The 21464-nt window shown below is 47.2% G+C and overlaps 1 protein-coding gene across 1 annotated transcript; it reads right to left on the bottom strand.

The window, feature by feature from the left end:
* Positions 1-864: 864 nt before the first annotated feature.
* On the bottom strand, positions 865-21439 carry TMED8 (transmembrane p24 trafficking protein family member 8). Its single transcript, XM_073587368.1, has 6 exons — positions 21250-21439; positions 6100-6199; positions 5205-6030; positions 4740-4881; positions 4378-4671; positions 865-1938 (listed from the first exon to the last, which is right to left on the bottom strand). Exons 1-6 carry the CDS (start codon positions 21380-21382, stop codon positions 1721-1723), a joined length of 1713 nt encoding a protein of 570 aa, XP_073443469.1. The 5' UTR covers positions 21383-21439; the 3' UTR covers positions 865-1720.
* Between the last annotated feature and the right edge of the window lie 25 nt (positions 21440-21464).

The raw sequence follows: 21464 nt of genomic DNA, 5'->3' as shown, positions 1-21464 counted from the left end.
ATAAATGGCCAATCAGTATGTGTGTGGGGTGTAAGAGGGACCCCAACCACAGGTAACATACAGACTTTGTGCAGACAGTGTCCATGGTGGGGATTGAACCCAGGACCCCAGCGCTGCAGAGCACTAGAGAACCCACTGAGCCACCAATACAACTGTGACCACTGTCCTGGATATTACCGTCTCATAGACGGAGATTAGCGATAGATACAGGAAAGACGTCCAGATCAACGGCGGCTCGGTGGTCAGCACATGGACGCTCTGCAGCACTGTGGTCCTAGGTACAAATCGTCTGTTTTTTGCTGCTTGTGAACCATATTTCCATATATTTGATATCAGATTTTATAAATAATAAGAAACAAATGAGAGTGATGTGTAATCCGGAGCCGCGCAGAGGACGGATGTCACAGGGCTGTGAGCCTTTATTACTGGCAGGTGATGGTGGAGACCTGGTTATCACAGTCTGATCTCTGCACCTTTGTGCTCATCCGGCTGGAAAAAGACAAAACCGTTTCTGCAATTCGGGCTACCCAGCGATGCGTTGTGGTTACTGACTGATATGAAGCATTTAGCTACAGCTGAGCTGCGTGCGAGGGGGACCGCAGTGCTTCCTCATAGTGCAGACCAATCAGTAGCACTACAAGTTGCAGCTTAGACCGGTCCCAAAGCCTGAGTCCCACTATCAGGGGGACACTGGTCGATGGTGACATGGCCACACTGGAAGGCGAAAGGTGCAGAAAGATCACCCGAAGCTCCGAGGACGACGTACTTACAGCTGCAATACAGCACAACCCCTCCAGCAATCATCAGACACGGGTGGGATCATGGCCAGGAAGGTCATGATCACTGATGGGATATTGTCAGAACTTCTGTCCATTATTATTATTCATTTTTATAGTGGCATTTATTCCACGGCGCTTTACATGTGAAAAAGGGGCATGCAAACAGAAGTACAATAAATATGAGCAAGACAAGACACACATAAGTACAGAAGGAGAGAAGACCCTGCCCATGAGGGCTCACAGTGTACAGGGGATAGGTGAGGATACACTAGGAGGGTAGAGCTGGTCATACGGTGGTTCAGTAGACTCTCTGCAGGATGTAGGCTTGTCAGAAGAGGTGGGTCTTCAGGTTCCTTTTGAAAGTTTCCGTGGTAGGCAAAAGTTTTAGCTATAAAAAATAAGAAAACGAGGGTCCTGCAGGAAGAAAATGCCCCAAAGCCAGAAGTCATTCTACAGAAGAAAAAAGGTGACGTTCTGCCGCAGCCGAGTCCCAGTCCAGACCTAAATCCCATAGAAATGTGGAGGGACCTGAAGCAGAGAGTCACAGAGAACCCGCAGTTACCAGAGCTCCGCACCGAGCCGGATATATACCGTATGTACAAGTTCACACCATCATTCATTGAGCAGAAAGTAAATGTGCTACAATAAGACAAAGGTCCTGTACCTCATCCGGAGGAGCAGGCATTGTTCTCTGTTATCTGCCATTCATTACAGCACATGATCAGTGACTAGTATATACTGTATACACCAGGATGACTCCCCTCTTCCCCCCCCCATATAAATCATCTGCTAACAGAGAATAATGTCGTCCCAGTGCTGATGGCTCTGGGTGTGTCACCCAGGATTATCACAGAGCTGGCTGTTCAGCTGTGCGCCATGATCACTATTACCACAAGGTGGCGCTTCTATGTGAACGCGCCGCCATCTTCCATCCTGGAGCCTCAGCTGCTGTAATAGACGTGGAAGTAAAGCGTTTTGTTCCGCAGCAGCGAGTAGGAATTGTCCAGTTTCAGCAGGTACACCCCTTCCCCCGGATACTCGTGGTTTCCTGCCTGCACCTCTCGGTGACTGTCGCGGCGGTACACCTGCATGATTTCACCATAGCGATTGCGCAGGCGGTACACTGACCCCCGCTCCACATCTCCTTCACGGCTGTGCCCTGCAAAACAAAAGCACCAGAGCAGTCAGGAACTATCAGGACCCAAAAGCATGGCTGCCGAAAAGTGGAGATTTCCCATGGTGGCAGCGCAGAGCACCCAGACACAGGGTACACAATGAAATGCAGAGTAGCTGCGCCCACGGAGTATGTGCCCCACTAATGCAGTGCGGGCAGTGAGGAGCGGGATCTGCCTAGTCACATCATACAGCAGTACCAGAGCTGCCCGGCAGCGAAGCGCGGGGCTGGGACATGCCCTGTAACTATTATACTCAAACAAAATAGGAAGCACACTGTAGCGCCATAGCATGCAAACATGAAATATGAAAAATGAATTGCATTACTGCATTAGAAATATGAAAAATTGAGAAAGCTTAGCGCATAAAATGGCCAATTTATGTGTACCTGGAAGCCACGTTAAGGCGTTTCTCGTGTTCCAGAACCCTGACCTAATGCCAATCCTCACTTAGACTAAGGTCGGGATCACGCATGCAAGGAATACGGCCAAGTCTCGCATGTTAATACCCGTCACTGCCGCCGGCACTCACACTCCGCTCCTGAGTGCCGGCGGCAGTGCCGGCTATTATATTAACATGCGAGACTCAGCCGTGTGTTCCCCGCATGTGTGATTCCGGCCTAAAGTCTTCATCTGTATGGAAACCTATGCAAATCCTCTCCTTAGACTGAAATCTATAGCTCTGTGGAGGGGTGGAATCCCTGCTGTGATTAAAACCGCCTGCGGCTAAGGGTCTGTGCACACTTTGTGGATTTTTCCATGCGGATTTTGCTAAATCCGCAGGTAAAATGACCTGTGTTTTACCTGCGGATTTAGTGCAGATTTACTGCGGATTTTCTGCAGTTTTTGTGCAGATTTCACCTGCGTTTTTACATCTGCTGATTCCTATAATGGAGCACGTGTAAAAACGCTGCGGAATCTGCACAAAGAATTGACATGCTGCGGATTCAAAACCACTGCGTTTCTGCGCTGATTTTTCCGCAGCATGTGCACAGCGTTTTCCATTGAAAATAATGGTACTGTACACCGCAGCAGAATCCGCAACGTGAGCACAGACCTTAAGAGGTGGAGTGCTCAATCACAAGGTTAATGAATACAAATTTAAAAAACTGACTGTCACATCCAAGCATAAACTTTGTGAACAGATGCTTAACCTAGAGTCACCAACTCATATACACTCAAACAAAATAGGAAGCACACTGTAGCGCCATAGCATGCAAGCATGAAATATGAATTGCATTACTGCATTAGAAATATGAAAAAATGAGAAAACTTAGCTCATAAAATGGCCAAATTATGTGTACCTGGAAGCCACTGTGGTGTAGTGAACACTGTGTCCGCTAGGGGGCGCTGTGTGGATGTCCTAGGAGAGAGGATGAATGGCAGAGTCCTGAATGACCCTTATGTATCTTAAGGTGGGTGGCCTTGAGATGGAGACATATGTGTGTGTTGATCAGCAGTGATATTGCTGAGGTGCTGTTTCAATGTGTCAGGGAGAAGTCTCCAGGTAGCTGGGGAGACGGACGGCCAGCTACCAACAAACCCACCCAGGGGGTGTGTTTAAGGACGCTATTGCAAAGTGTGTGTGAATGGTTCATGGACCTGTGATGAGGTCATAGCCATGTGACCCGGTGGGTGTGGCTACAGACCATATAAGGTGGCCAGGGTAGGTCACATGTGGTGAATGCTGGGACCTGGTTGGTCCTTTGTGGAAGGTCCTGCTGGGAGATGTGTCTCCTTTCCTGACAGCACGTGAATGCTGGGTTGAATGGCTTCACGTGCCTGATGGTTCCCTGGAGGGATTGGATGTCCGCAGCATGATGAAGCAACTATGAGGAAACCCTGACGTGGGTGAGATAATTGAGGCTGAAGAGCCTGCGTATGCATAACCTGTGTGACCACAGGGACTACAGAGCTGAACTCTGTCATGGACGCCATGCTGTTTATATGAACTTTATGTTGCTGCTGTGGGTTTATGATGCTAAATAAACCGCATGGACTGTGATTGTTTTATGGAAAACTCGTGCCGCGAGTATCCCCTACTTGAATGACAGCGCTACCTTACACCACGTTAAGGCGTTTCTAGTTTTCCAGGACCCTAACCTAATGCCAATCCTCACTTAGACTAAAGTCTTCATCAGTTTTTTTAAATTTGTATTCATTAACCTTCTGACTGAGCACTCCACCTCTTAGCCAAATGCGTTTTTAATCACAGCAGGGCCACCACCCCTCCACAGAGATTATAGATTTCAGTCTAAGGAGAAGATTTACATAGGTTCCCATACAGATGAAGACTTTAGTCTAAGTGAGGATTGGCAAGGTTAGGGTCCTGGAAAACAAGAAACGCCTTAACGTGGAACAGTTTTTTAAATATGAAATCAGTATTATGGTGACCAGAGGTGCAGGGGCGGGGGTTAGGCACTCACAGGGGCTCTCCGCATCCTCCTCCTCCTCGTCGCTGGACTCGCTGACCTGCAGAGTGACTGCTGTGCTGGTGACTGGGGTCCAGTCAAAATATATCCCAAACCCAATGTCGTAGTCGTCAGTGGCGAACTCCCAGCAGAGCCGCTTTCCATCCGGGTGTGTGGGTACGCGGACGGTCATCACCTCGCCCCGCCGTACAGTCAGCAGGCCGTGCTTCTCATTCGCCATGCGATGCTTGAACTCACGCAGGTTGGCGCTGGTCCATGTGGTGGCGGGACTTAGTGGACAAGGCGGAACTAGAGAAAACAGACGAGAGGTCAGCGCCGCCTTCAGAGGGCAGTAACAATACCAACCACCTGCTCACCTTTCCCTTCTGTCACGCTCGGGTCCTCCAGGCGTGGATCGGCCTTCACAATATCTGTGGTGCCGCTGTATTCTGACTGGATCATAAGGACGTCGTGAGGTGGAGGATCTGTTGAGGCGAGGGAGAGGAGGGCTTCCAGCTCCTACAGCACAACAAACAGCATGGGGTTGTGCAAGCGGGGTCCGTGAGTGCAGTCACATCCCATGCGTAATATAGCCGCACCCACACTGTGACATCACCCAACTCCAGTGTTTCATGGAAGAACAGCCCACCCATGCGATTCCGGTGGTCTGTGCCCCCTCCACATACAGCTGCAGGGACCACCCCATGTTACTTTATCAGCTGCTGTTAAAGATTGGCTGCCCACCCTCTGCGCATCTACTGGGCCTAGACCTCCCTGAAAGGTGGCAGAGAAGCCCTCCCTGTGTCCATCGTGAGGTCCCCCAGCAGCAGAGAGTCACTCACCTTGTCCAGGGCGGATTTTGTGGGTTCTGCAGTTGATATCCTTGTTGTAGTTTTAGTTGTAACCACAGTTTGGTTGGTCGTAGTGGCATGGTGTCCTGCACTAGTTGTGGTGGCAACATTTCCTGTACTAGTTGTGGTGGCAACGTGTCCTGCACTAGTCATAGTGGCATCGTGTCCTGCATTAGACGTGGTGGCATCGGTGGCAGTGCTTCCGGCACTGTTTGGAGTTGCAGTATGTCCTGCACTGGTTTTGGTGGCATTGTGCCCTGTATTAGTCATGGTAGCAACGTGTCCTGCACTAGTTATGGTGGCACTGTTGGCAGTGCTTCCTGCACTGGTTGTAGTTGCGCTATGTCCTGCACTAGTGGTGGCATCATGTCCTGCACTAGTCGTGGTGGCACCGCTTCCTACCCTGGTTGTAGTTGCGCTATGTCCTGCACTAGTGGTGGCAACATGTCCTGCACTAGTCGTTGTGGCATCGGTGGCAGTGCTTCCTGCACTGGTTGTAGTTGCGCTATGTCCTGCACTAGTGGTGGCATCATGTCCTGCACTAGTCGTGGTGGCACTGCTTCCTACCCTGGTTGTAGTTGCGCTATGTCCTGCACTAGTGGTGGCAACATGTCCTGCACTAGTCGTTGTGGCATCGGTGGCAGTGCTTCCTGCACTGGTTGTAGTATGCCCTGCACTGATTTCAGTGGCATCGAGTTCTGCACTGGTTGTGATGGCATCCCATGACGCATCTTTGGGGGGCTCTGTGCTGGCAGCACCTTCTCCCACCTCCGGCTGCTCTGTTGGTCTTGTGGTGTTGACGTTGTCACACAGTGAACTGAAACAGACAGAGAAATTAACCCCTTCACAGTGGCGAAGCAGCAGGTGTTAGGCGAAGGGCACCCACCTTTCTGCCTGGGTAGATACCAGCGGGGTAGCTTGGTGTAGGGTGGGCACTGATGCCCCAGTTTCATTCAGACTCCTATTTTTCAATGTGGCTCCATCTCCTGCAAGAGGAAAACATGACAGAGGTGGGGAGCCGCAGCGGACCTCGTCCTGCCTCTGCTCCTGGCAGTTATGTATTAGGTTACAACTGGAGAGGGCAGGGCCCCCGGGGGCCACATTGCACATGATGTAAGTCTTGCACAGTGCACCCAGGTGCTATAAATAAGGAGCTTTGTTCTCAGAGTGCCAAGGAGAGGATGAGAGATATACCCCCATCCCCAGGGACGATGAGGCTGCAGATGGCTCCACGCACCCAAGTGGCATGAGAACCCATCAGACCCAGGATGCCCCTACATGTAGTGCGACGCCACAGGGGCCTCCACACAGGCTCTGCAGGAGTGGCTGTATGTGTCTATAGTCGGGAGCCGCAGCCGGAGGAAGGAATGTCCCGAGAACGAGGAGGATTTCAATAACTTTGAATAACAAATATAAAAAGAGGAATAAACTAAGGAAGAGGAGGGGGCGACCTGACTGCACCTCAGTACTAGACGTGCACTGTAATGTAAAATCCCCCGGTGAATATATATACATCCCCTCTGCACTATAGTATATATACCCCCCTGTGCACTATAGTATATATACACCCCCTGTGCACTATAGTGTATATATACACTCCCCTGTCCACTATAGTATATATACACCCCCCGGTGCACTATAGTATATATACACCCCCCTGTCCTCTATAGTATATATACACTCCCCTGTCCACTATAGTATATATAGCAGTGGAGATAGCGGTGCAGTATGTGAGCGAATGTCATAGACTGCGAGAAAGCGGACTATGATATGCCATGGACTTCTATGGCCCCCACCCTGGATCTGCCCCCATCCATTGCTCTTACAGCCCTCATCCACCTTTCCTACAGCCCCTACCCAACATCCTCCCCCATCCACCTTCCCTATGCCATGGACTTCTATAGCCCCATCCTGGATCTGCCCCATCCACCTTTCCCACAGCCCCTACCCAACATCCCTACAGTCCCTATCCCTATTCCCTTTTGTACACTTGCTTTGGCAAAACTAATGTGTATTTAGTCCTGCCAATAAAGCTTCTTTGAATTTGAATATACACCCCCTGTGCACTATAGTGTATATACACCCCCCCAGTGAATATAATATATATATATACCCCCTGTGCACTATAGTGTATATATACACTCCCCTGTCCACTATAGTATATATACACTGCCCTGTGCACTATAGTTTATATACACTCCCCTGTGCACTATAGTTTATATACACTCCCCTGTGCACTATAGTATATATACACTCCCCTGTGCACTGTAGTGTATATACACCCCCCCAGTGAATATAATATATATACCCCCTGTGCACTATAGTATATATACACTCCCCTGTGCACTGTAGTGTATATACACCCCCCCAGTGAATATAATATATATATACCCCCTGTGCACTATAGTGTATATATACACTCCCCTGTGCACTATAGTATATATACACTCCCCTGTGCACTGTAGTGTATATACACCCCCCCAGTGAATATAATATATATACCCCCTGTGCACTATAGTATATATACACTCCCCTGTGCGCTATAGAATACATACACCCACTGTGCACTATAGTATATATACACTCCCCTGTGCACTATAGTGTATATACACTCCCCTGTGCACTATAGTATATATACACCCCCTCTGTCCACTATAGTATACATACACCCCCCTGAGCAATATAGTATATATACACCCCCTGTCCACTATAGTATACATACACCCCCTGTGCACTTTAGTGCACAGAGGGTGTGTGTACATACTAAAGTGCACAGGGGGTGTATGTATACTATAGTGCACAGAGAGTGTGTGTACATACTATAGTATATACAGTGCCTTGAGAAAGTATTCGGCCCTCTGGAACTTTTCAACCTTTTCCCACATATCATGCTTCAAACATAAAGATACCAAATGTAAATTTTTGGTGAAGAATCAAAAACAAGTGGGGCACAGTTCTGAAGTTGAACAAAATTTATTGGTTATTTTAAATTTTTGTGGAAATTCAAAAACTGAAAAGTGGGGTGTGCAATATTATTCGGCCCCTTTACTTTCAGTGCAGCAAACTCACTCCAGAAGTTCATTGTGGATCTCTGAATGATCCAATGTTGTCCTAAATGACTAATGATGATAAATATAATCCACCTGTGTGTAGTAATAATAATAATAATAATAATAATAATAATAATCTTTATTTTTATATAGCGCTAACATATTCCGCAGCGCTATACAGTTTGCACACATTATCATCACTGTCCCCGATGGGGCTCACAATCTAAATTCCCTAGCAGTATGTCTTTGGAATCAAGTCTCCGTATAAATGCACCTGCTCTGTGATAGTCTCAGGGTTCTGTTTGAAGCACAGAGAGCATCATGAAGACCAAGGAACACAACAGGCAGGTCCGTGATACTGTTGTGGAGAAGTTTAAAGCCGAATTTGGATACAAAATGATTTCCAAAACTTTAAACATCCCAAGGAGCACTGTGCAAGCGATCACATTGAAATGGAAGGAGTATCATACCACTGCAAATCTACCAAGACCCGGCCGTCCCTCTAAACTTTCATCTCAAACAAGGAGAAGACTGATCAGAGATGCAGCCAAGAGGCCCATGATCACTCTGGATGAACTGCAGAGATCTACAGCTGAGGTTGGACAGTCTGTCCATAGAACAACAATCAGTCGTACACTGCACAAATCTGGCCTTTATGGAAGAGTGGCAAGAAGAAAGCCATTTTTCAAAGATCCATAAGGCCTGGATCACACTTCCGTTTTTTAAAATCCGTCTAAATCCGTCGTTTTCCGTTAAAAAACGGATCCGCCATTTTTTTGGAGGATCGTTTTTTTTTGTCCCATAGACTTCCATTAGTGGCTACCGCGGATCCGTCAAAAAAACGGATCCGTTTGCGGCAAAACGGAAACGGATCCGTTTTTTCACACTTTGACTGATGCATGTGGATGCCAAAAAACCGATTAGTGAAACAGGCCTAAAAAGTGTTGTTTAAAGCTTGCAACAAGCCACCTGGGAGACACACCAAACATGTGGAAGAAGGTGCTCTGGTCAGATGAAACCAAAATCAAATTTTTTGGCAACAATGCCAAACGATATGTTTGGCGTAAAGGCAACACAGCTCATCACCCTGAACACACCATCCCCACTGTCAAACATGGTGGTGGCAGCATCATGGTTTGGGGCTGCTTTTCTTCAGCATGGACAGGGAAGATGGTTAGAATTGATGGGAAGATGGATGGAGCCACATACAGGACCATTCTTGAAGAAACTCTGTTGGAGTCTGCAAAAGACATGAGACTGGGACGGAGATTTGTCTTCCAACAAATGATCCCAAACATAAAGCAAAATCTACAATGGAATGGTTCACAAATAAACATTTCCAGGTGTTAGAATAGCCAAGTCAAAGTCCAGACCTGAATCCAATCGAGAATCTGTAGAAAGAGCTGAAAACTGCTGTTCACAAACGATCTCCATCAAACCTCACTGAGCTCGAGCTGTTTGCCAAGGAAGAATGGGCAAGAACTTCAGTCTCTGGATGTACATAACTGATAGAGACATACCCCAAGCGACTTGCAGCTGTTATCGCAGCAAAAGGTGGCGCAACAAAGTATTAAGTTAAAGGGGCCGAATAATATTGCACGCCCCACTTTTCAGTTTTTGAATTTCGACAAATTTAAAATAACCAATAAATTTCGTTCAACTTCACAATTGTGTCCCACTTGTTGTTCATTCTTCACCAAAAATTTGCAATTGGTATCTTTATGTTTGAAGCATGATATGTGGGAAAAGGTTGAAAAGTCCCAGGGAGCCGAATACTTTCGCAAGGCACTGTATATACTATCTGCTCCCATCCACCTTTCCTACAGCCTTCATCCTGGATCTGCCCCCATCCACCTTTCCTACAGTCCCTATCCCTATTGTACACTTGCTTTTGGCAAAACTAATGTGTATTTAGTCATGCCAATAAAGCTTCTTTGAATCTATATACCTCCCTGTGCACTATAGTATATACACACACCCTGTGCACTATAGTGTATATACACCCCCCTGTGCACTATAGTATATATACACCCCCCTGTGCACTATAGTATATATACACCCACTGTGCACTATAGTATATATATATACCCCCTGTGCACTATAGTATATATATACCCCCCTGTGCATTATAGTATATATACTCCCTCTGTGCACTATAGTATATATACACCCCCGTCCACTATAGTATACAGTATATATACTATGGTGCACAGGGGGGTGTATATACAGTGGGTATGGAAAGTATTCAGACCCCTTTAATTTTTCACTCTGTTTCATTGCAGCCATTTTGGTAAATTCAAAAATGTTCATTTTTTCTCATTACTGTACACTCTGCACCCCATCTTGATTTAAAAAAAATCAGAAATGTAGAAATTTTTGCAAATTTATTAAGAAAAACTGAAATATTACATGGTCATAAGTATTCAGACCCTTTGCTCAGACACTCATTTAAGTCACATGCTGTCCGTTTCCTTGTGATCCTCCTTGAGATGGTTCTACTCCTTCATTAGAGTCCAGCTGTTTAATTAAACTGATAGGACTTGATTTGTAAAGGCACACACCTGTCTATATAAGACCTCACAGCTCACAGTGCATGTCAGACCAAATGAGAATCATGAGGTCAAAGAAACTGGCCAAGGAGCTCAGAAACAGAATTGTGGCAAGGCACAGATCTGGCCAAGGTTACAAAAGAATTTCTGCAGTACTCAAGGTTCCTAAGAGAACAGTGGCCTCCATAATCCTTAAATGGAAGAAGTTTGGTACCACCAGAAGTCTTCCTAGACCTGGCCTTCAGCCAAACTGAGCAATCATGGGAGAAGAGCCTTGGTGAGAAAGGTAAAGAAGAACCCCAAGATCACTGTGGCTGAGCTCCATAGATGCAGTAGGGAGATGGGAGAAAGTTCCACAAAGTCAGCTATCAAAGCAGCCCTCCACCAGTCAGGCCTTTATGGCAGAGTGGCCCGACAGAAGCCTCTCCTCAGTGCCAGACATATGGAAGCCCGCATAGAGTTGCTAAAAAAAAAAAAAAAAAAAACACATGAAGGACTCTCAGACTATGAGAAATAAGATTTGCTGGTCTGATGAGTTGAAGTTAGAATTATCACCAAAAAGTTCTAAGGGTACGTGCGCACACGCTGCGAAATGCTCTGCGGATTTGGCCGCGCGGATTTTGTAAAATCTGCAGGTCAAAAGACCTGCGGTTTTACCTGTGGATTGCTCTGCGGTTTTGCCCTGCGGTTTCTCATCTCTACAATGAAGGAGATGGTAAACCGCAGCGGAATCCACAGAAAGAATTGACATATCAATTCTTTCTGTGGTTAAGAAACCGCAGCAAATACGCACTGAAAAATCTGCACCGTCTGCACTGCGTTTTTTGATATCCGTAGGATATTATGGTACTGTACACCGCAGGTTTCTGCTGCGGTTCCGCAGGGGCCAAATCCGCAGCAGAATCCACAGCGTGTGCACACACCCTATGGCTATGTGCACACGCTGCGGATTGGTCTGCGGATTTGTATCTGCAGAACCGCAGGTAAAATGACCTGCGGATTGGCCAGCGGTTTTCCCCTGCGGTTTATCATCTCTACAATGGAGGAGATGGTAAACTGCAGCAGAATCCGCAGACTAGAAGTGACATGTCATTTCTTTCTGCGGATTCAAAACCGCAGCTTTTCTGCAGTTAAAATTCTGCAGCATGTGCACAGCAGAATGTAAATCACATAGACTTACATGCTACTGTACACTGTCTGCAGAACTGCTGCAGATCCGCAGCGTGTGCACATAGCCTAAGAGTATGTTCCCACGGGAAGCGCTTTGGATTTCATGAAATCCCACCCACTATGCTGCAACATCTGGCCACTGTGGGTTGGACGCTTTACTGACCGTTGGAACATACCCTAAGTGGTATGTGTGGAGAAAACCAGGCACTGCTCATCACCTGCCCAATACAATCCCAACAGTGAAACGTGGTGGCAGCTGTCGTGCTACTGCAGTATAGCGCAACCACCACCAGGAGGTGCTGATGAGGGAAGAGAGGTTGCACACACGGCGTAGCAACCCTGAGCAGCAGCACAAGCGCCACCAGGTGCGAAAGAGTGCTCAGACGAGCAGAGTCAGAAACAGTCAGGAGTAGAAGCACCAGAGGTCACAGCAGTACACGTGGTCAGAAACAAGCCAGGGGATCAGCAACGGTCGGAAGAGGATAAGACAAAAGACAGAAGCAGGTCCGAATGCAAGCCAAGTCAAAACCAGGGAGAGTCAACAAACTTACAGGAAAACACTGAGTCAGGGCAGACAGAGGGAATAAACAGACACGGGGCAAGCCAGGGATCATGGAAAGACAGGACCCAAAATTCGGTCTGGATCATGACAGCAGCATAATGCTATGGGGGGGGGGGGTTTAACCGCAGGGACAGGACGACTGGTTGCAATTGAAGGAAACATGATTGTGACCAAGTACAGAGATATCCTGGATGAAAACCTCTTTCAGCCTGCTCTGGACCTCAGACTTGGCTGAAGGCTCACCTTCCAAGAAGACAATGACCCTAAGCACCCAGCTAAAATAATAAAGGAGTGGCTTCAGAACAACTCTGACCATTCTTGACTGGCCCAGCCAGAGCCGTGACCTAAATCCAATTGAGCTTCTCTGGAGAGACCTGAAAATGGCTGTCCACCAACATTCACCATCCAACCTGACGAAACTGGAGAGGATCTGCAAGGTAGAATGGCAGAGGATCCCCAAATCCAGGTGTGAGAAACTTGTTCCATCATTCCCTAGAAGACTCATGGCTGTACTAGCTCAAAAGGGTGCTTCTGCTCAGTACTGAGCAAAGGGTCTGAATATTTATGACCATGTGATATTTCAGTTTTCCTTTTTTAATAAATTTGCAAAATTTCCACATTTCTGTTTTGTTTTTTTTTCAGTCAAGATGGGGTGCAGAGTGTACATTAATGAGAAAAAAATGAACTTTTATGAATTTACCAAATGGCTGCATTGAAACAGAGTGGAAAATGTAAAAAGGGTCTGAATACTTTCTGTATCCACTGTATATACACCCCCCTGTGCACTATAGTGTATATACACCCCCTGTGCACTATAGTGTATATACACACCCCCTGTGCACTATAGTGTGTGTGTGTGTGTATATATATATATATACCCCTGTGCACTATAGTGTATATACACCCCCCTGTGCACTATAGTGTATATACACACCCCCTGTGCACTATAGTGTATATATATATAGAAGTGGTGAGTTCTCCTTCAATGGAAGTCTTCAAACAGAGGCTGGACAGACATCTGACTGGGATGATTTAGCGAATCCTGCTTTGAGCAGGGGGTTGGACCAGATGGCCCAGGAGGTCCCTTCCAACTCTACGATTCTATGATTCTATGATATACAACCCCCTGTGCACTATAGTATACATATACACCCCATGTGCACTATAGTATATATACCCTCTCAAATTCAAATAAGCTTTATTGGCAGGACTAAATACACATTAGTTTTCCAAAAGCAAGTGTACAAAAGGTAATAGGGATAGGGACTGTAGGGATGTTGGGTAGGGGTTGTAGGAAAGGTGGATGGGGGCAGATCAAGGATGGGGCTATAGAAGTCCATGGCATAGGGAAGGTGGATGGGGGGATGGGGGCAGATCCAGGGTGGGGGCCATAGAAGTCCATGGCATATCATAGTTCTCTTTCTTGCAGTCTATGACATTCGCTCACATATTGCGCTGCTATCTCCACTGCTCTCTCTTCTTCCCCTAGCAGGATATTTGTTTTCTCTTCCTCCTTCATGGTGATGAAATCCGGGAAGAGATGTGAGAGTCTCCTGAAGTGAGTGTCCCTCACTGCTGAGTATTTGCAGCAGTGTAGCAGGAAGTGGGTCTCATCCTCCAGGGCCTCCAGGTCACAGTGTTGGCACAGTCTTTCCTCCCTAGGCTTGTAGCTCTGCCTGTGTCGGCCGACCTCCATGGCCAGACTGTGGGCACTGAGTCTATACCGGCTCAGGATCTTGCGGTCTTTGGGGTCCGGGAGTTTCTCCAGGTATGGGGCCAGTCTGTAGTCTCTCTGTAGACTCCGGTACATGGTCAGTTTCTGTGAGCTGATGATGTCGTTCTTCCAGTCACTGACATACCTCTCCTGGCCTTCGTCTACCATCTTCCTGATTCCGCATTTTGTCAGGTTGTTGTGATTGTTGTTCTGGTCAGGTTGGGTTTGGGTGAGCTGTTGCGAGGATCCTGGTTTTTCTCTTTCACCTACATGTGTCAGGGCTTTATGGTGATGGGAGCTTGGATTGCTCCTACGTAGGTGAGCCCGGAATGACAGTGCCCTCTTTAGAACCGTTAGGTGTAGAGGGAATCTGCCCAGCTCGGCCCGGCAAGCACTGTTGGAGGCGCTCCGATGGACTTGGAGAAGGTGCTTGCAGAATTCCAGGTGGAATATTTCTGTTGGGCTTGAATCCCACCTTGACCAGTCTGGGTAGGTGTGAGGACCCCAGACCGCTGCCATACAGGAGGATTGGGGCGATGATAGAGTCGAAGATTTTTAACCAGACCCTCACTGGTGGCTTTAGATGGTAGAGTTTCCTTCGGATGGCATAGAAGGTTTTGCATGCCTTGTCTTTCAGGGTCTCTATGGCTTGTCTGAAGCTCCCTGATCGGTGAATCTCTAGGCCCAGGTAGGTATATTTGTCCGTTCTTGTAAGGGTGCAGTTGTTGAGGATAAATGAAGGGTGCTGGTCTGATTTTCTCTTTCTCCTCTGGAACACCATGATGTTGGTTTTCTTTAGGTTGACCGGTAGTGCCCAGGTGGAGCTGAATTTCTCGGTTGGTGACAGAAGCAGCAAGTCATCTGCATACAGCAGGAATTTCACCTGGGCGACGTGGAGGGTGAAACCTGGTGCTGTGGAAGATTCCAGAGCGGTAGCCAGCTCGTTGATGTAGATGTTGAAGAGCGTTGGGCTTAGGCTGCAACCTTGTCTGACTCCCCGGCTCTGCTGGAAATAAGCCGTTCTTCTGCCATTCACACTCACACTGCAGAGGTTCTCTGTGTAGGAGCTTTTGATATCATAGGTCTTTCCTCCTATTCCGCTCTCCAGCAGTTTCAGGAATAAGCCTGGGTGCCACACCGAATCAAAGGCCTTTTTAAAGTCCACGAAACAGGCGTATATCTTCTCGTTCTTTGTATTGTGGACGTATCTCTGAATGAGGCTGTGCAGGGTATAGATGTGGTCAGTGGTGCGGTGGTTCGGCATGAACCCTGCTTGGCTCTTGCTGAGGACATTGTGCTCGGTGAGGAAACTGAGGATCCTCTTGTTCAGGATGCTGTTGAACAGTTTTCCCAGGTTGCTGCTGACACATATGCCTCTGTAGTAGGCTGGGTCATACCTGTCCCCATTCTTGTGGATGGGTGTGATGAGGCCTTGGTTCCAGGTACGAGGGAAGTAGCCGGCACTTAGCACAATATTGAAGAGTTTAACCATTGCGGCCTCTATTTCTGGTGGGCTGTACTTCAGCATTTCTGGTAGGATTCCGTCCAGGCCACCGGCTTTTCTACATCTTATGGAAGAGATTCTCTCTGCTACTTCCTGTAATGTAATAGGTGCATCCACGGGGTTTGGGAAATTTTTTACTTTTTGCTCCATTGCTATTAGTTTTGCCATTATGTTTTCCTGTTCTTGGCTTAGTTCTTCCTTTGGAATGTCTTTATAGAGGTCTCTGAAGTACTGGAGCCAGATGTTGCCATTTTGGATACAGATGTTGTTTTTCTTGTCTTTTGTGCCCATGTGGTTCCATAGTTCCCAGAAGGAGTTGTCTTGGAGGGCGTTGGAGTTGCTTAAGTTTGGTGGAGATGTAACTCTGCTTCTTCCTCTTGAGGATGGTTTTGTACTGCCTTTGTATGGTTTCATAGGCTTCCCTCAGACCCGGGTGGTTGGGGTCTCAGTGTTTCTTGTTTGAGGTTGTTCTCAGGGTCTTCCGTACGGCTTTACATTCTCTGTCAAACCATCCATTGATCTGTTTTTCTTTTGGTCTCTTGTAGTTGCCTTTTTTAAGGTCGGACAGTCTGGCCATTGCATAGAATATATTGTTGAGGTCTTTTGCAGCTTGACTCACTCCCTTTGGGTTAGGCTGGTACTCGTAGTTGTAGAAGTGGTGGAGCATCCGCTGTATTTCAGGTCTGCTGGGAGCCTCTTTATACTTTAATTCCGACGTTTTGTGCCATTTATAGGATGGAGGCCGGGTGAAGAGGCCGCTCTGCTGTGGCTTTTGAATGGATGGTTTCTCTGTAGATTTCAGGTACAGAAGAAGTTGGCTGTGGTCTGACAGGTGCGTTTGTGGGGAGACTATGAAGGCGCTGATATTTGCCAGGTTCATATCTGTAATGGCATAATCTACGACACTTCTCCTTACATGGGAGTTTAGTGTGCACCTCCCTAAGGAGTCTCCTTTGGTTCGTCCGTTAAGAATATGAAGTGCTAAACTTCTACATACTTTCAGGAGCTTTTTACCACTTTTATTGACTGTACTGTCATAGCTGTTTCTCTCTGTGACTACTGAGTCTTGGCCGTTGTTCTCTGCTCCTAATATGTAGATGTTCCCATCCGTGGTCAGGAAGTCGTTTTCTCTCCCTGTTCTTGCATTGAGGTCTCCAAAGATGAGAACGTTGCCCAGGGCCTGATAGTGGGCGGCTTCTCTTTGTAAGATCTCGAAGCAGTCTGGATTGAAGTAGGGTGACTCTGGTGGTATATAGGTGGCGCAGAGGTGGACATCAGACTGAGAGGTGAGGATGGAGCTGCTGAGGAGACAGATCCATATGTGGCTGTCTCCTCTCTTCACCGGTTTGATGCACTGGTGGAGTTCCTCTTTATACCAGATCAGTATTCTTCCTGAGCTCTGGCCTTGTTTGATGTTTTTATTTTTCAGGGCAGGGACAGAGATTTCCCTGTATCCGATGGGCACCAGGGATTAGTCTTCGGCTCTGGTCCATGTCCAGGAGGATCTGAATGTCTATATTTCTCAGTCTTTGTATAAAGTCAGGGTCATTTGTTTTACATCCAAAGGCCGAGGTGTTGAGACCCTGAATATTCCAGCTGCTGATTGTAAGTGAGGTCATTTTTTTTTTTATATATATCTTGGGTGTATATACCTTGTAATGAGTGTGGCTGTGTAGGACACACCGGATCTCTGACTGGTTTATTAATGATGTTGTTTCTGTCCAGTCACATTAGTTTCCTGCACAATGTGTTGAGTAGAGTCTTTATGTCCTCCATATCTCTGCTCTGTATGTCTCTGCTCTGTATGCCTCTGTTTCGCATGTCTCTGTGTGAGGTCGGTGAACTCCTCCATGGTGGTCTCCTCCTCTGATGGTCCAATTTTGGGTGAGGGTGTATGTTTTCAGCTTCCTTTGATATAATTGTTGTTTCTTTCCTTCTTATTGTCGGGGGTCTTTTCATGGGATTCTGGTTGGTGTTGGCTCCAGGCCTAGGGTGGTCTCTGTTTAGTACGATGTCCTTCACCTCTTTGGCCAGAAGGCTGACCCCTGATTTGTTCAGGTGCTGTCATAGAGGTGATGGTGATTTATGGAGGGGTGTTGTCCCAGAATCACTCCTGGCACAGATTTCATTCTTGCTGTTAGGTCCATATTGATGTTCTGGATGGTGTGGCTGGGTATATCCTTTCTTGGGAGCAGAGATGACAGAATGATTTTGCTGTCTGGGAATCTTAGTTGTGCCGTCTTTGCTAGTTGGGCCAGTTGTCCTGAGATCTGCTGGTGCTGGTCTGGCAGATTGTTTGTGCCGGTGTGTATAATGATATGGTTTGGGTTGGAAAACCTTGGATTATTGATGACCGCTGTCACCTGCTCAATAGTTGCACAGCGGATTTTTTTGACCCTTTGTCCTCGGAATAGCCGCCTTGTATTCAGGTATTTCCCATTTGAGTCCATTATGAGGACGGTGTCAGGACTTTGTGATGTTGTTGGTGGGGTATGTGGCTGCTGATGGGGGTCTGTGCTGGAGATTATGCAGGTAGCAGGTTCTCTTCTCTCTTCTATGGGTCTTGTTTCTGGCTCAATTTGATTAGACTCCGGTTCCTCCATATTGGGGTTGTTTGGCCTCTCAGCCTCCTGGCCAGTGGAGGTCATGTCCTCTGCACTCCTCGTTTCCATGGCCCCCTCCTGGCTCTGATGTCCAGGTGTTGGTGGTTTCAGCTTTTCTATCTCCTGTCTCAGCCTTGCGTTTTCTTCCTGCAGTTCACACATTGCGGCTCCTATTTGCTGCAGGGATGACCTGTATTCACATTTCAGTTTGTTTATCTCAGTAACTATGTGGTCATTAGCATTTCTGTCTCCATTGTTTCTCAGATGTTCTTCCTTAAATTGGACAAATTCTCTTTCTAATTGAGATAAACAGTCTCTGAGGGTCTGGGGTGAGGGGTGTGAAGCATTGGGGGCAGTGGTGTCTCTGGAGGTCTCTGTAGGCCTGTGGACATCAGAGGTGGCTGGGGTTTGTTGTTCTTTGTGGGATTGGGCCTGGAGTTTAATATGAGGGAACCTGACTTCAAATTGCTCCAGATTGTCCTCAGTCCCTTGCACCAGGACAGTGCCACTGTTGTACAGAGTGATGGTAAGTGAGCTGCACTGGTCGTCTTTATGGCTTCTGACTCTAATCTGCCGGCTATTATTGGTATCAGACTTGGTTGTATGTTGATACTGCTTGCACAGGGCGGTGTGCCAGGCCGGGAGATGCTCTGTGAAGAATAACACATTGGTTTTCCTTTTCTCTTCCTCACTAGATGTGAAGTCAGCATACAGGGTCTCGGGGTTTTCTCTAATTGTGGCAGTTTTTATGGCTTTCTTTGCATGACTGTTCTTCTGCCCTTCAGGGTGTGTTATCTCCACGATCTTAGACCCCCTGCTGCCTGGTGTCTCCGGCTCTCTATCAGCATTTACTTTGTTCAGTTTCCCTTGTTCCAAATTAACATTTTCCATTTTTATAATTCTAATTCTTATTTCTGATAGTTGTAAGTTCTAGCAAGATTCTGAGTGTGGTGAGGCTGAGGATGGTCCTACCTGAGGGTGCTTGCTGTTCTCTGGATGTCAGACCTGGTGGTTGCGGTCTGTCCTCCAGGGGATTCTTGTTTTGTCCTTTGGAACTTATTTTTTTTTCCTCCTTTTTCATAAAATCTTTAGTCCGGCTCCGTCCTGCTCACTTCTATAATCCATGGGGATGAATTTTTCCAGGTTGTGTCCTAAAGTTTCCTCATTACAAGGTATAAAGTGATGAAAATTCAGGGGGGTGTATATACACCCCCCTGTGCACTATAGTATATACACACACACCCTCTGCACTATAGTGTATATATACACCCCTCCCTGTGCACTATAGTGTATATACACCCCCTGTGCACTATAGTGTATACACACACCCCCTGTGCACTATAGTATATACACACACCCCCTGTGCACTATAGTATATACACACACCCCCTGTGCACTATAGTATATACACACACCCCCTGTGCACTATAGTGTATATACACCCCCTGTGCACTATAGTGTATATACACCCCCCCGTGCACTATAGTATATACACACACCCCCTGTGCACTATAGTATATACACACACCCCCTGTGCACTATAGTATATACACACACCCCCTGTGCACTATAGTATATACACACACCCCCTGTGCAATATAGTATATACACACACCCCCTGTGCACTATAGTATATACACACACCCCCTGTGCACTATAGTATATACACACACCCCCTGTGCACTATAGTATATACACACACCCCCTGTGCACTATAGTATATACACACACCCCCTGTGCACTATAGCATATATACACACCCCCTGTGCACTATAGTATATACACACACCCTGTGCACTATAGTATATACACACACCCTGTACACTATAGTATATACACACACCCCCTGTACACTATAGTATATACACACACCCCCTGTGCACTATAGTATATATACACCCCCTGTGCACTATAGTATATACACCCCCCCTGTGCACTATAGTATATACACACCCCCTGTACACTACAGTATATACACACACCCCCTGTACACTACAGTATATACACACACCCCCTGTGCACTATAGTATATACACACACCCCCTGTGCACTATAGTATATACACACACCCCCTGTGCACTATAGTATATACACCCCCCCCCCCTGTGCACTATAGTATATACACACCCCCCCTGTGCACTATAGTATATATACACCCCCCCTGTGCACTATAGTATATATACACCCCCCTGTGCACTATAGTATATATACACCCCCCTGTGCACTATAGTATATATACACCCCCCTGTGCACTATAGTATATATACACCCCCCTGTGCACTATAGTATATATACACCCCCCTGTGCACTATAGTATATATACACCCCCCCTGTGCACTATAGTATATACACCCCCCTGTCCACTATAGTATATACACACACACCCCTGTACACTATAGTATATACACACACCCCCTGTGCACTATAGTGTATATACACCCCTTGTGCACTATAGTATATACACCCCCCGTGCACTATAGTATATGCACCCCCCTGTGCACTATAGTATATACACACACCCCCTGTGCACTATAGTATATACACCCCCCGTGCACTATAGTATATACACCCCCCGTGCACTATAGTATATACACCCCCCAGTGCACTATAGTATATACACCCCCCAGTGCACTATAGTATATACACACACCCCCTGTGCACTATAGTATATACACCCCCCAGTGCACTATAGTATATACACCCCCCAGTGCACTATAGTATATACACCCCCCAGTGCACTATAGTATATACACCCCCCAGTGCACTATAGTATATATACACCCCCCAGTGCACTATAGTATATACACACACCCCCTGTGCACTACAGTGTATATAGCTCCTTCTCCGGTAACTCTGAGGAGGGCGCATACAGTGGAGGCCTCACCTGGGGTCGGCGAGCCCTCGTCTTGGTTGCCCCCTGTCTCCGGGTTCTCTGCAGTCTCGGCCTCCTCGCTGTCAGCACCGCCGGTCCCGGAGAGCGCCCCGGACACGGCAGCAGCATCCTGCGCCAGAGCCATCAGCCGCTTCCCTGAGTTCGGACACACTCGGAAATCTCCGGAGCAGGGAGTGTCACCAGACCACAGGGACACCCTGCCAGCC

The sequence above is a fragment of the Dendrobates tinctorius genome, unplaced genomic scaffold, assembly GCF_039654945.1.
Source record: "Dendrobates tinctorius isolate UK_male_01 unplaced genomic scaffold, ASM3965494v1 ptg000010l, whole genome shotgun sequence".
Taxonomy (NCBI): Eukaryota; Metazoa; Chordata; class Amphibia; order Anura; family Dendrobatidae; genus Dendrobates; species Dendrobates tinctorius.
The sequence above is the reverse complement of the archived record's forward strand: the minus strand, read 5'-3'. Positions and strand labels throughout refer to the sequence as shown.

Bases quoted from the DNA above. Each gene is read 5' to 3' on its own strand.
- TMED8 (XM_073587368.1), bottom strand. From the start codon at position 21,382: ATGGCTCTGGCGCAGGATGCTGCTGCCGTGTCCGGGGCGCTCTCCGGG. The intron at 4,882-5,204 runs GTGAGTGACTCT...GTTGTGCTGTAG, and splicing joins CAAAATCCGCCCTGGACAAG to GAGCTGGAAGCCCTCCTCTC. The intron at 4,672-4,739 runs GTGAGCAGGTGG...TGTTTTCTCTAG, and splicing joins GAGCGTGACAGAAGGGAAAG to TTCCGCCTTGTCCACTAAGT.